The following is a 13,368-nucleotide window of genomic DNA, read 5'->3' on the forward strand; positions in this document are numbered from 1 at the left end:
TATCTAACGACCCACGACCCACGTCTAGCCGTGACGCAGAGTCGCCTGGTGAAGACATTTTGTCTCGCTAGCCACAAGCTGAACTTTGAACACGTACACACTGCGCATAAGTTTTTATTACTGCCATTTTTGTTTGGAGATTATTTTACTGTTATTTTGGAATGGAAGATAGGATTAAATTGACCGTGATTGTTGGTTTCATTTTTGTCACAGAATTATTGTTATGTTGAAAATGAGCGAGTGTTCTAAATTGATCATTAGGCTCAATTTTCTGGAGCTGTGGACTATCTAGCGGATTTACCGGGGCCTCGGCTCGAAAAGCAGGAGTAGGAACGGGGTGGTTTTAAGTCAGTAAGTCTGACACTACTTTTCGCCTCACCCAAGGCGGAATTTAAAAAAAAATATGGCTCAATGGTAATTTCCAAAATGGCAAAATACTTACGAATGCTATTCTTTTCCGTGGTCTGTATTATCAGTAGAGTACAACCTGGGTGTCTTCAAGTCCTGAGTGAATGGGGTATACCTTCATATTGCCAGTTGGGCTGCATCGTTGGCCACATCACCGCTATCTGAAACGAAAATCCTTAACCAAGGATAAAAATCTCATAAAATGACAAACAGATTTTACTTACACTAGGGCAGTCTGCCAAAGGACCTATATACTTCCAAAACGTACTAGTAAGCCTATAGCTCTGCAGACTTGGCTCGCTTCGGCGGCCATTTTACCCGTCTCCTCCAATACAATTAGATTATACAAGACCGACTGCTGTATTCCGATCCTATTTATATTGCTGCACAGACAACGCTTCGCTTTTAAAATTCATTCCGAATTCTATATTTTTTTCGAGATACAATTTTTCCTGTCCATTTATAAGATTGGATCTTTTTGGGGTCTGATAGATTGTGCATTGTTTTACTTCTGTGTTTTGGAGATTTTTTTTATAGCGTGTCATGTATTTTAAAGTCAAAACCCGGTTTTCTAAATAGGACCAAATCGAATATGAATCGAATCTAATTCCAATGATACTAAGTTACGTAGCTGTGCTACGAAGATGCGCCACCGCAAAATAGCTGTGCGTGCACGATCCGCAGCTCGAGTATGCGATGTATTGATAGAAGGGAAGCCATTCTCTTTCCATATAAAAAAAACATAGCATAGCTGAGTCCGGTTCCACCATTGCTTAGCTATGTGTACCAATGAATAAAATTGGTGGGAACCAAACGCATCCACAGCACCGTAACATAGCACATCTCTGGTGGAAAAGCAGTTCACTTGTTTACTTCAAAACCAAACACAATGACGTAACCACAGGCAAAACAGATGATTGATTTACAACATCAAACCACCAACAGACTAACATCGTTACACCCTTGTAATAAGGTTGAATATCGCAATATGTTGACATAGGTGCGATTGACCGTATCTCAATTAGTTTTAGCTGAGCTGAACTACACATTAAGGTATACACAACCAGTATAAGCTGGCCTTCGAGTGTGCTGAAAGATTATAGAACGTGAGACTATGATATAGTGGTTATGTATAAGTGTTTGAGTAAACTCGATTTGTCACTGTCTCCTTCAATCTGCGACCAACAGTTCTATAGACGATGGTAGTGGATGTTGTTTGTGTGTTTGTCTGCCTGCTGGGAAATTATGGTGTCTATTTTTGTTAGGAGATTAAAAGTGGTCAAAATGTAAAGACAAGGAATGTGTAAATGGCATAGTTTGTCCAAAAACTGGACACAATAGGGATGATGACGGGGTATGATAATTAAAAATCTATTTAGTCCGTCAGTTAGGTAATGAAAAAATATTGGATACGTATTTTTTTATTTGTCATATAAGATAACAATACTTAAATAAAACGAATCAAAGTTTAGTAGCGAGAGCTGTGAAATGTACCTAGAAGTAACATCATGCGATATATCAAATCAATATATCTTTGAAAGTATTTGTTTCCGCAAGAAAAAATAAATACGTGTCTAATATTTTAAAATAATCTACAAGACGGACATTCAAATAAATTAGTCAGCTACCCTTTCTAGACTATTGAGAAGTTTAACAATAAGAAGCCTCGAAAGACATCTCTTTCATAGGAAAACATTTGTAACTCTACCTATTCTTGGTATAATTTAAAGATTTTCGTAAAACGTTTTCATTTTAAAACCCGTAAAAAGATAACAGCCATTAACTAAAGAATAAACTCATTTACAACGTTATTCTCACAGAGAAAGTAAAGTTAAACAAAAAAAGGTTTTAATTAAAAGCGTCCAGATGAAATAACAAAGTTGGACGCTCAAACGCGCTGTGAGCTTTAACTTTAATATAATTAAGATCAAAGTTGCTCCTCTCGACTATGAATATATCTAGGATAACTATTATACCTAGCATAACTGTTTGAGTTGAGGGATAGATGCTGTAGACTTTGTATATAGAAACTACTGCGATGTAGTTTCATCATATCTTCTATTTTTTATGGTATAAGCCGGTAAACGAGTAGAAGGATCACCTATGGCCGAAGCCGAATCACCTACAGGCGTTATACAAGCGTTGTCGGCCTTTGGGAAGTTAGGAATTTAATGGTTGTTGGGGAATCGGGGATTGGGAATATTGGGAAGGGACCTCCAGTAACCTCACTCACATAACGAAACACAACGCTAGCGTTGTTTCACGTCGGTTTTCTGTGAGGCCGTGGTATTAATCTGGTCGAGCCGGCCCATTCGTGCCGAAGCATGGCTCTCCTACACTTAATCCTACTGTTCAGACACAAAAAGCATACCATCAAATCGCTCATAACTTCGTTGCGACCTGTAGATAAAAACACTTTCGCATTTATAACTTAAGGGTATCTATACAACAGTGTCCCTCAAATTTCTCAACACTAAACAACACAGCAAACAACGAAATATAGTTATAGGGTACTCTAGACCCCTGAAAGGTCGTCTTTGTAATTTGGTACGTAGGTGTCAGCCCTTTGTCATCAGTCCGATGGGTGTCTGCCCAAACAATCTACAAGATGACAAGACGCTTTCAAAGCAAATCAATAAGATGTTCTTTTTTTACTTATAAATGAAAATTCTATCTTTCTATTTATCTTTTTGCAGACGTTGTTTTTATTCGAGAAAATGATTCAACTACTTACTGGTGCTTAAAGCAAGAATAATATTGTTTTACCTTTCAAAGGTCGTTTTTAATTTGTTTTACTGGGAATTTATTTGATCTGAGTGTCGTCTGTTGAATGGTTTCAAGGAGATCTGTTTTTCTATCTCCGGTTAGGGCAAGGTTCTTAAGGGTTTACCAGCGTAAGTCCGATTTTCTGAACGATATTTGACAATAGGCTCCCTCCTTTTGTAATCTGACCTCTACTCTACGGGAAATAAAACATGTTTGAAATGTTCAAATTTGGAATCTTACAGCTACTACAAATCTCAGGGTGCTTTTCCACCAAAGATGTGCTATGCTACGTTGCTGTGAATGTTTTTTTTATATGAAAAGATAAAGAAGTTGCGTGCTATATTTCTCGCACAGCTACATAGCTTAGTATTAGTGATAACGGTTCACATTGTTTCATAACTTAGCTATTACATCTTCAGCATAATTACATAGCACATTTCTGGTGGAAAAGAACCGTAAAGCACAAAAATGGTTAAATTTCCATTAGAGCCACTAGTTCACAATGCTCAAGAAAAACTCCAAAACTTTTACGATACACCAACATAAATATGTTTGTGTATCTTCGATTTTTATCTTATATAAATAACCTCGTCAACCGAACAACATAAACCCCCCGAATCTCACAATGACAGTATCTAATCTTCACACAGAAATCAATTATTTTTGACAACACAACCTTATCTTTGTGTGGGTGTCAATAGATAAACCCTACCCACACTTCACGGTTTACTATACATAGTATATCACGTGTTTATAAATTATATTCTTCTTTAAAAGTACAATTTTGTATTTGCTGGTGATTAAAAATGGCAATTTTGGACACTTTGCAGTTGACGAATCAAGTGGAGAAATTGGCACAAGTCAGCCGGGATCTACGGCGGAAGCATAAGCAAATACAGAATCAGGTATGTATTGGTTTTCTATGTTTTTAAGGACTAATTTTGCTTGAACAGTTTGAAGGTTACTGAAATGCAAAGGGAAAGTGAGAGATTTGACGTTTGACGTCATATGTCATGTTGACATTTCATTTATCGTTTTTTTTCGCGCGATCCAAGTTAGCTAGTAATGTCGGTGGCCAGTATTACACGATAAACATTTTTATGTGTATGTAATTAAAAGTAAGAGTCCACAGGCTCGCATCGTACGCAACGCACGCATTCCGTATGACGTCATCAGTACGCATCGCATGTAGGCATTGCTGATGATGCGGTCCGTACGGTGCGGATCAGCGGACGCAGTTGTATGAGTTTCTATACAAGACAAACTAAAATCCGTTGCGTGCGATGCGTACGATGCGGGCCTGTGGACACTTACCTTAAGTCTCCGTTTGGTTTTTTATTATCCGAAGATGTTACCACGTTTTAGTCCTTGTAGTGATGGCTGATACAAAGATCAAGACCTCAAACTGCCAACCGATTATAGACTTTATTACAAGCCTATAGCGTTAATAATATAGTTAACTCGTACATTTTGTACGAAAACTGAAGATGCATAGTATACCGTACTTAACTATCTCAGGTGCATGCTTTCCTTGGTGGTGGAATATTTAACAACAGTTTAGCTTCTAAGCACCTACGTATCTTAGCGAAGTATACGATGCTGAAACTGGAATTTCTGTACAAAATTGATGAGTTAACTCTTATACATACTAAGATGTTACTCTTAAAGTGGTATATTTAAGGATCTGTACTCTTAGTACGAGTTTGTTTTACGTTTTACGAGATCGAAACGTGGGCGCGTTCGGCGCTCTGATTGGTTAGTTCATTGGAGCTGGCCAATCACAGCGCCTTTCGTTTCGTTTTCGTTCAACGTAAAGCAAATTCGTACTAAGGCATCTGAACCTGTAGCCGATTGTTATTTAGCGTTTGTCTACTTTTAGAGTAGAATACTAAATTGTATGAGATTGATGTAAATTTTGACGCTTATTAGAGTCTCTTAGGGTAAAGAGTTTTCTACTCTCTCGGTAGACAACCGCTAAAGTGGAATTTGGTTAGAGGCTCTTATAGTACCTGGAGCAAGATATCACGGTTTACATACTAAAATTAAATATAATGTTTGTGTTGACAATAGGCTCACCCCCTATTACACGGGACGTATAACACAAATGGTGAAAAGTGGGTGTACATTGTATAGCGGCATTACGTGTCGTAATGAGCACCACTGCCTACCCCTTCGGGGATAAAAGGCATGACCATACGTTATCTGTGTTTTCTCTGCTTGAAAAATATACCAGCTAACATTGTCTACCTATAAAGGTAAATAAATTCGAATAGAAATGAAGGCATGTGGACTAATCCAGTTAGCGCTCGATGAACTATCGATACTTAGACCTACTCGTATTTGTTTCTGACATACATTTGAAATTAGTCAACTGTATTGATTGTGGCCGCTTTGTGAGTTCGAAATGAAATGAAATCAATTTATTTTTGTAAATAGACTATAATCCAATATCCATTTACCATCCACATCACTAATTAGTTTTATTTATGGCAATCAAGAAGATGAACGGCCAAATTGAAAGGAAATACCCTTAACCGACGAGCATGCATGAAAAGATGAGTGTGATGAAATGAAAGAGGTGTGTAAGAATCGTAGCAATTGGTGTTCCTATGTCACTGCCTATCCCCATGGTAGTCAGGCGTGGGGTTATGTATGTATGTATTACTAGCTACTTCCACGCGGTTTCACCCGCTCTGCTCGGCTCCTATTGGTCATAGCGTGATGTTTTATAGCCTATAGCCTTCCTCGATAAATGCACTATGCAACATAAAAAGAATTATTCAAATTGGACCAGTAGTTCCGGAGATTAGTGCGTTCAAACAAACAATCAAACAAACTCTTCAGTTTTATAACATTATTAGTATTAGTATAGATGTCATTCACTCGATACCTATTAAACGTTCATCCACATCTAACATCCACGAATTATTACCATCCATATTGAATGTGTATGTTAAACGTTCCAGATGCGCCTAGTCTGCGAGGAGCGATCGGAGCTGACGGCAATAGTGCAGTCACAACAGAGGGACATCGCCGCGCTGCAGCAGGATAGTGCACAGAACAAGGTTTGTAGCCTTTTTTTTGAGGGGGGAAAATCATCCTATGACTTCTCCCGCCTTGAGTGAGGCGGGAGTGAGTGTCAGACTCTTACAGACTAAAAACCACCCCGTTCCTTCTCCTGCTTTGAGCCGGAGCCCCGGTAACCTTTTACGTTGTCCGCAGCTCCGGATAAGGTTTGTAGCCTGGGTGATTTAGTTTTGAAATGTCCCGTCATGTGGGAGAGCCATACTTCGGACATAATCGGTGTGAATTTGTGAATCAACGCCGCTTGCCTTATGTTCCGCCCTGTGTGTGATGTTACCGGAGGCCGTTGAGCTTCTGAGGAGTTGTCGATGTCCTTAGAGGAGTTTTTTTCTTTTTTTATGTTATGAACCGGTAAACGAGCAGACGGATCACCTGATGGTAAGCAATCACCACTGCCCATGGACTCCCGAAACACCAGAAATAGTATAAGTGCATTGTCGGCCTTTTGGGGGTTTGGAATTTAAGGATTGTTGGGGAAACGGAGATTGGGAAGGGGGTAATTGTCAGTGCCTTGACAGATTTGGAACTAAAACTGGCAATTCTTTAGGTGGTGTCTATGGGCGGCGCTGACTACTTATAATCATGATCCGTCTACCTATTTGCCTCCTATCCGACAAAAAACTCTTGTGCAGTAACTCTTTTTGTAAGACCAAACGCAAGGTTTAATTAACTCAACTCCAAACAAGTAATATTACATTCTAACCTCGAAACGACTTTCCTCTTACATTCACCCTTTCAAAATTCTTCAAAGGCAGCTCTACACTTGTACCCTAATTATGAATTCATCCATGTTCTACATATAGTAACAAAAACCATATTATTTTACCCACACAAGTCCAGTTCGTATGAAAAGTTATGTAATTAAATTTTCAAACCGCATCGCTTCTGTGCCGTACATTCGGCTCCGGGAATAATTTTATTAATTAGCCCTTTTGCTACATTTAACTTCGTTAATTTTAAATTTTAATATGCTTTTTGTGTGCGGTTTGGTGGTTCGTAGTATCTGTATTATGTTATTGATTTTTTGTAATCATACTACATACATACATAACCTGGCTGGATGTCTCCCTTGGGGTAAATAGATAATGAAACGTCAATTGATATGAATCTTACATACCTCTTTCGCTTCACACTAATATTATAAATATGAAAGTTTATATGATTAAATGTTTCTCCGTCAATCACGCTGAAACTATTGAAGGGATTTTCATGAAATTTGGTCTAACCATCCAATGACTTCTACCGCCTTGGCCGAGGCGAGAGAGAGTGTCGGCTTCTTACATCAAAATCTGAAAGCTATAGAGAAATATGGATATTTATGGGTGCTACGCTTATCAACGAAAAAAAACATTTAAAAATGAAGCCAATATCCTCTATCTTTATTGTAACTTTCGTGAGAACTCGTTTTAACAAAATGAATTATTATGTTATCGGCTTACTCACGTAATATGGCCTTATGAATATGAGCTTCTAGCATGGCTTGAAACTAGTCGAGTTCCTCGTCAAAACAATACGTGAGTAAGCCGATAACATAATAATTAATATCCTCTTGATATAACAATCCCACATGATGATATAACAATCCCACATGACGAGAATCTTGTGAAAGCTGAAAAAGATAAAGCCAGTAAATATCTTGATTTAGCTCATGAGGTTGTCGACATGTGGGATGTAGATTCAGCAATCATTGTGCCGATAGTCGTATCTGCCAATGGCCTTATAGCCAAAAGCCTCGACCAACACCTGAGTAGGCTAACGTTAGATGGTTGGATCAAGAGCCTGATGCAGAAGGCAGTACTTCTGGACACGGCGCGTATTGTCCGGAAATTCCTCTCTCTTGAGCCCTGACCACCGGTAGCTTGGATTTATCCCGTTACTGGTGGGCTACTGCTTTTTATATTTTTAAATGTTTTATTTTTTTTTTTCTTTTTAATTTAATATTTAAAAATGTAACAACCAAGTAAAAGAAATAAATGAATGATCGAAATATCCACTAACAACAATATTTAACGATGTATGTATTCCTTCTTCAACAGAAGTGCCCAACATGCGGCGTGGCGACCCCAGACGGCGGCGACGACGACGACCAGTCCTCGAAGCCCACGTTCAGCGTGCGCGAGCTGCGCGCCATCCTGCACGAGCGCAACGAGCTCAAGCTGAAGCTCAGCCGCGCCGAGGAACAGCTCAGCGCTCTACAGGCTGACCAGCAACATGATAGGTGAGCAGACCAAATAAATGTTATATAGTTGCTAGAAGAACTATTCTTCTCTGTCGTTTCGCTCTTGGCAGAGCGGTCGTGTATTGTATTGGAGGTGAATGTTGCTATCTTCACAATCTCCCGAACCGACCCGAAGATAACTATTACAGTGATCTTTTTTTGTTGTGCACTTATTTATTACTCTGATTAGTGTCTTTGTCGGAACGAAACAGTGGTAGGTCATAGGGTTAATAAAAGAGCACGTATTTAACTAACAATACCCTTAGTACGAGTTTGCATTACGTTGAACGAAAACGAAACGAGAGTGCGTTCGGCGATCTGATTGGTTGATTCATTCGAGCCGGCCAATAAGAGCACCGAATACACCGAATAGTATAAGACGACATCACTGTTGTAAGAGTATAATGTAAGAGCAATAGATATTGTAAGCTAATTTGAGCAAATTGTCTAAAAGAAGCATTGGTTTCAAAGAAACTTTTGGTTTCTCCTTAATATGTAGGAGTAGAATATAATAGTAATGAATGAAAGCCGCTTAAGTAGACTTTTAAATAAATTTCGATGTGATAATTACTTCTTGTACAATAATAAACATCCTTCATTATCCTTTCAGTGGATCAGACACATCACCATCAGTGAGCACGGCGCACCCTGAAGAGGAAGAGCCTCCAGTCCAAGGTCCGCTGCCGGCAGAACCTGACGACGCGCCATGGAAGAGGAACAGCGGCATCAGGAAGTTGTGAGTACAACCCTTCCTAATCTTTATAGGACTAGATAATTTAAGGAATGCATGTTATGAACACTGTTTTAGAGTTCGCCCTCTAAAAAATACACTTAACCCGTCGTATGCTGAAGCACTGATCTGGGGCCTTAGTCCAGACTAACATCGACCATTCTGACACAATTGTAATAGCAGTATTACAATTGTGTTAGAATGGTCGATCATTGAGCTGTGCAAGAGGGATGGAGTTATACAACCTACATAGCTCCGTCCCTCTTGCACTGCTCAGTGATCGACCATTCTGACACAATTGTAATAGCAGACTAAGGCCCCTGTGCGAGACACAATGTGTATTCTATTGTTGTCTCTGTCTCATGTATATGCAGACGAAAGGTTAATACGGGTTTGCTTTACGTTTAAAGTAATCTAAATGAGAGCGCGTTTGGCTCTCTGTACCTTTAGTATGAGTTTGTTTTACGTTGAACGAAAATGAAACGAGACCGCGTTCGGCGCTCTGATTGGTGGTTCATTCGCACCGGCCAATCAGAGCGTCGAACGCGCTCTCGTTTCGTTTTTGTGCAACGTAAAGCAAACTTGTACTAAGACCTCTGATTGGTTGGTTTATTCGAGTCGGCCAATCAGAGCGTAGCTATAACTTTAAACGTAAAGCAAACTCATACTATGGGTAAAGGGATAAGGTTGCTTTATTATGGGTATTTGTTATTTTCTGGTGTAAATTGTGGATTTAATGGTTTGATAGTTCAATAAAATAAAATCATTGACAATGTGTTTCAAAAGGATGGTGGTAAACACTTTGTATTGTTCTTCTACATACTTTAATTTCTTACTAACTTTCGAGTGTAGTACTAAGAGCTCCGTTCGAATTCGAAACTAATCGGACGTGCTCGTAAATGGTAGTTGTTCAAATGTAAATATTTATTAAGTTGCATGTTGATTGTTGTCTCTGTAATGTAATGAATTGTTTAATTTTTCTATTGCATGGTACTAAAATAATATTAAATATAATACTATGGAGAATTAAAAATCTTGTGTTGTTATGTTTATATAAGTACTTATATTATTATATGGTTTGGGTCGGTGATGGATATGATATCAACTAACTGCCTCGTTGGTCAAGTCGTCGTAAGCTCTACTATCAAGCAACAAGTCACGGGTTCGATTCCTAGGTCACATTTTAATTGGCACATTTTGATCTTGTAAATTTTCATATCTACACCAAAATTATAGAGTAAATAGTATTAAAACACTCGTATAATTGCACTTATATAAACACATATTAGTATTGTATCATACTAACACTTAGGCTGCATACATTTTCAACCGTATTCCTTTGTGATAAAGTTGAAAATCAATCGTTGAGACTTCTAACCTCACCTTTGCTATGAAATAAAAATAAAATCACTACCACGCGATCATGATCACATTTTGTAAATACACCATCATAGTGGGTACTTGTAAGTCTAGGATCCTGTATGTATGTCTGTGGTACCTCTCACCCCTAAACGGAACTGTATGTATGTATGGTAGCGTCCAACCTCCTAACCTCACTCCAGCTTTTATTTGGTTCTGGTACATTTTTCTCCATATTTTGTCCTTCAAAAGCATGGAAAACTAGACTTAAGAACCTTTCGGTAATTTTCATTCAAAATTTCTCTGTTTTTAGGTGTTTTGTGTGTATTTTAAATGTAATGGAAAATGCAACCAGGGCCGAAAGAGATTGCGCGCACGATACGACAGTTGACGCACGGTGTTGCATGTAAACTTACGACAAATACGACACGACACATACGACACTTGTTATGAAACGCTTCACGCTTGACCACTTTCCTATCCCCCTTCCCCCGTCCCCCTTTTTTGTTTAACCCCTACTCACATATATTTTTATGTCCAGCACCTTAATTTTTCATTTTGTTTTTGTGTAAAAATAATTTTTCATTTGAAACATTTTTTGCTAATTTGTACCAAGGTCATTGAGTTCATTTTTGCACATTTTTTCCGGATATTAATCTTATTAATTTATAACAGGTTTTTAATAAGAAATAGATTTTTTATTCAGTCACTTCTCTGTGCTGTAGATTATTGCTAATGAATAAATTAAATTAGATTTTTTATAAGAACTTAAAGTAGATATATTTTTTCTTATTATAAAATCAGAGCTCCTATTTTTAGAGCACTTTATATTTACTGTAGCAATATAGTATTTAAAATAATTAACCCCTAGTATGCCGTAGGGGTGATTATACAAAAACGAGACACAATACATTTTCTATTATGTCTCATAAACCGGCAATCAAGAAGTTTAATGAAATATAAACCTTAATTACATATAAAATAGGACACAGTTTTAATGACCGTACTTATATTTTTTTATTCCCATCCCCCTTTTTTATTTTATCCCCTATTTTGTTTGACGTTTGTTTGTTCCCCCGCGGGCCTAGGTTCCGTCTGGCTCTTTCATCGCGCAGTGAAGGCCGCCGCTCCCCGCCGCCGAGAATCTCTTTCGGCCCTTGGTATTGAAGAAATCTGCGGTACGTTTACATGTAGGGGGCGCTTTGAACGTTTATGGCATGTGGGGGTTTAGCAGTCTGAAAATATATTGATTGAAGCTTTGTTCTAGTTTTTAGTTGAAAGGTATGTAATTCTGTGTTTAATTATTTAGTTAGTGGTAATGATAACTCTTTGTCTTATTTAACACAAGGCTTAGTGCGAGTTTTTTTACGTTACCGTGTTTAGCCCTCTGATTGGTTGGTTCATTGAAGCTGACCAATTAGCGCCGTCATAAACATGTCGATCGCGGTAACGTGAAACGTACGCGCACTAGGCCCTTTGAATAAATGATATTACAATTTACGAGAAATGTTGAAAGATTTCAACCAAAAATCCAATTTATCTGCAGCCTTGACTAAGATTGAAGACCGTGTATTTAAATTCACGGTGTAATATAGTTTTAGTCAGTGACAAGTTTCAGAGCGCCCTCTACCCACATATGAAGACAGTTGATTTTGATTGGCTAACACCAAGACACAGCTTACACACAAAACACAGTAGATAGTATAACTTACGTTTAGTTTCATTCTGTATAAAACTATTCATATTATGTAAAGAAAAACTTTCAAGAGATACTCTTACAGATACTTTATAATGAATTTGTTGGTAACTCAAGAGCTACGTAAGATAAGGGGATGCCTGAGTTTGAGGCAAAGATAGTTAAGCTACTTGGGTGCATGTTCGCAGATTCTTAATTCGTGATTATAGGCTCGAAACTAGTCGGACTTGTTAGTAGTATAAGTAAGCAAAACGTAAAAATATTATTAATATTAGAAACATTAATTATGTGTTTATTTTTACTTCACAAGACTAATTTGTTTGTTTATGTGTTCACAGTTTTCGCAAGCTCTTTGTTGAGTCTGATCTCACCGTGGGCGGATTCCAGCGTCGCTCGCTATCCACGCTGCGGGGCGGGGCAGGGGGCCCGTCCCCCGCGCCCCCCGCGCACCCCGCAGGTGCCTCCGCCCCCGCGTAGACACTCCATCCCCCCCGCACGGCCGCACGCCTCGCCCGCCGCACCCCTCCACACCCCCCCGCACCGCCGCTACTCTGACGTAAGGAACCCTCCCGTCTCTAAACTCGACCTTCGACAAGAACTACTCAACCTCAACCTCGGCACCCAGGAGTTCCACAGCTGGATCGGAGACAAATTTGATGAAACTGAAGAATACGAAAATGTGTTCTATGATGATCGGTTTGAGCACGATATTCCCTTGCAGAGGTCTATCTCGCTAGATCGAGGGATCGACATCTTCAATCACTTGCAAGCTATTGGCTCTGACAGCTCGGGCAGCGACGGGTCGTTATGGTCGGTGGACTCAGAAGGAAGGGACAGCGTGACCGACAGGTACAGGAGTTTCGAAGATATCCCCACTTCTCCGTACAGGGCGAGAAGCAGGCGTGCATCTTTTGGTGTGGAAACGTTCTCTGAACGTGACCTAGCGCTGGCCGTGCTGAGTGAGAGCTACAAGAATATAGGAGCCACGAGTGGCAGTGTGTCCCCGCAGATACGGAAACTGCAAAGATGTTTCACATTCTCCGGGACTTTTGACAGTATTAAAGATAGAACTTCAGTAGAAAATCTTCCAGAGGCAAGTGAAAGACC

At 39.1% G+C, this 13,368-nt stretch overlaps 1 protein-coding gene across 3 annotated transcripts in view; it reads left to right on the forward strand.

Annotated features, from left to right (window-relative positions):
• The window catches only part of LOC118274839 (RILP-like protein homolog), a 52,627-nt gene extending 39,743 nt beyond the window's left edge, over positions 1-12,884 (forward strand). Inside the window, exons 4-9 of one of the 3 annotated variants that reach the window (XR_007705759.1) lie at positions 4,005-4,079; positions 6,141-6,239; positions 8,295-8,476; positions 9,087-9,212; positions 11,654-11,846; positions 12,600-12,747. Coding sequence is in view for 2 of the 3 variants with exons in the window: in XM_035592572.2 (XP_035448465.1) it covers positions 4,005-4,079; positions 6,141-6,239; positions 8,295-8,476; positions 9,087-9,212; positions 12,600-12,738 (621 nt within the window). In the remaining variant the exon portion in view is untranslated. Of the gene's footprint in view, positions 1-4,004; positions 4,080-6,140; positions 6,240-8,294; positions 8,477-9,086; positions 9,213-11,653; positions 11,847-12,599 lie in introns of all 3 variants that reach the window. The other 2 variants (XM_035592573.2, XM_035592572.2) reach the window with 2 other exon arrangements.
• The last annotated feature ends 484 nt before the right edge of the window (positions 12,885-13,368 follow it).

This window comes from Spodoptera frugiperda, chromosome 11 (genome assembly GCF_023101765.2).
Source record: "Spodoptera frugiperda isolate SF20-4 chromosome 11, AGI-APGP_CSIRO_Sfru_2.0, whole genome shotgun sequence".
NCBI classification, from domain to species: Eukaryota; Metazoa; Arthropoda; class Insecta; order Lepidoptera; family Noctuidae; genus Spodoptera; species Spodoptera frugiperda.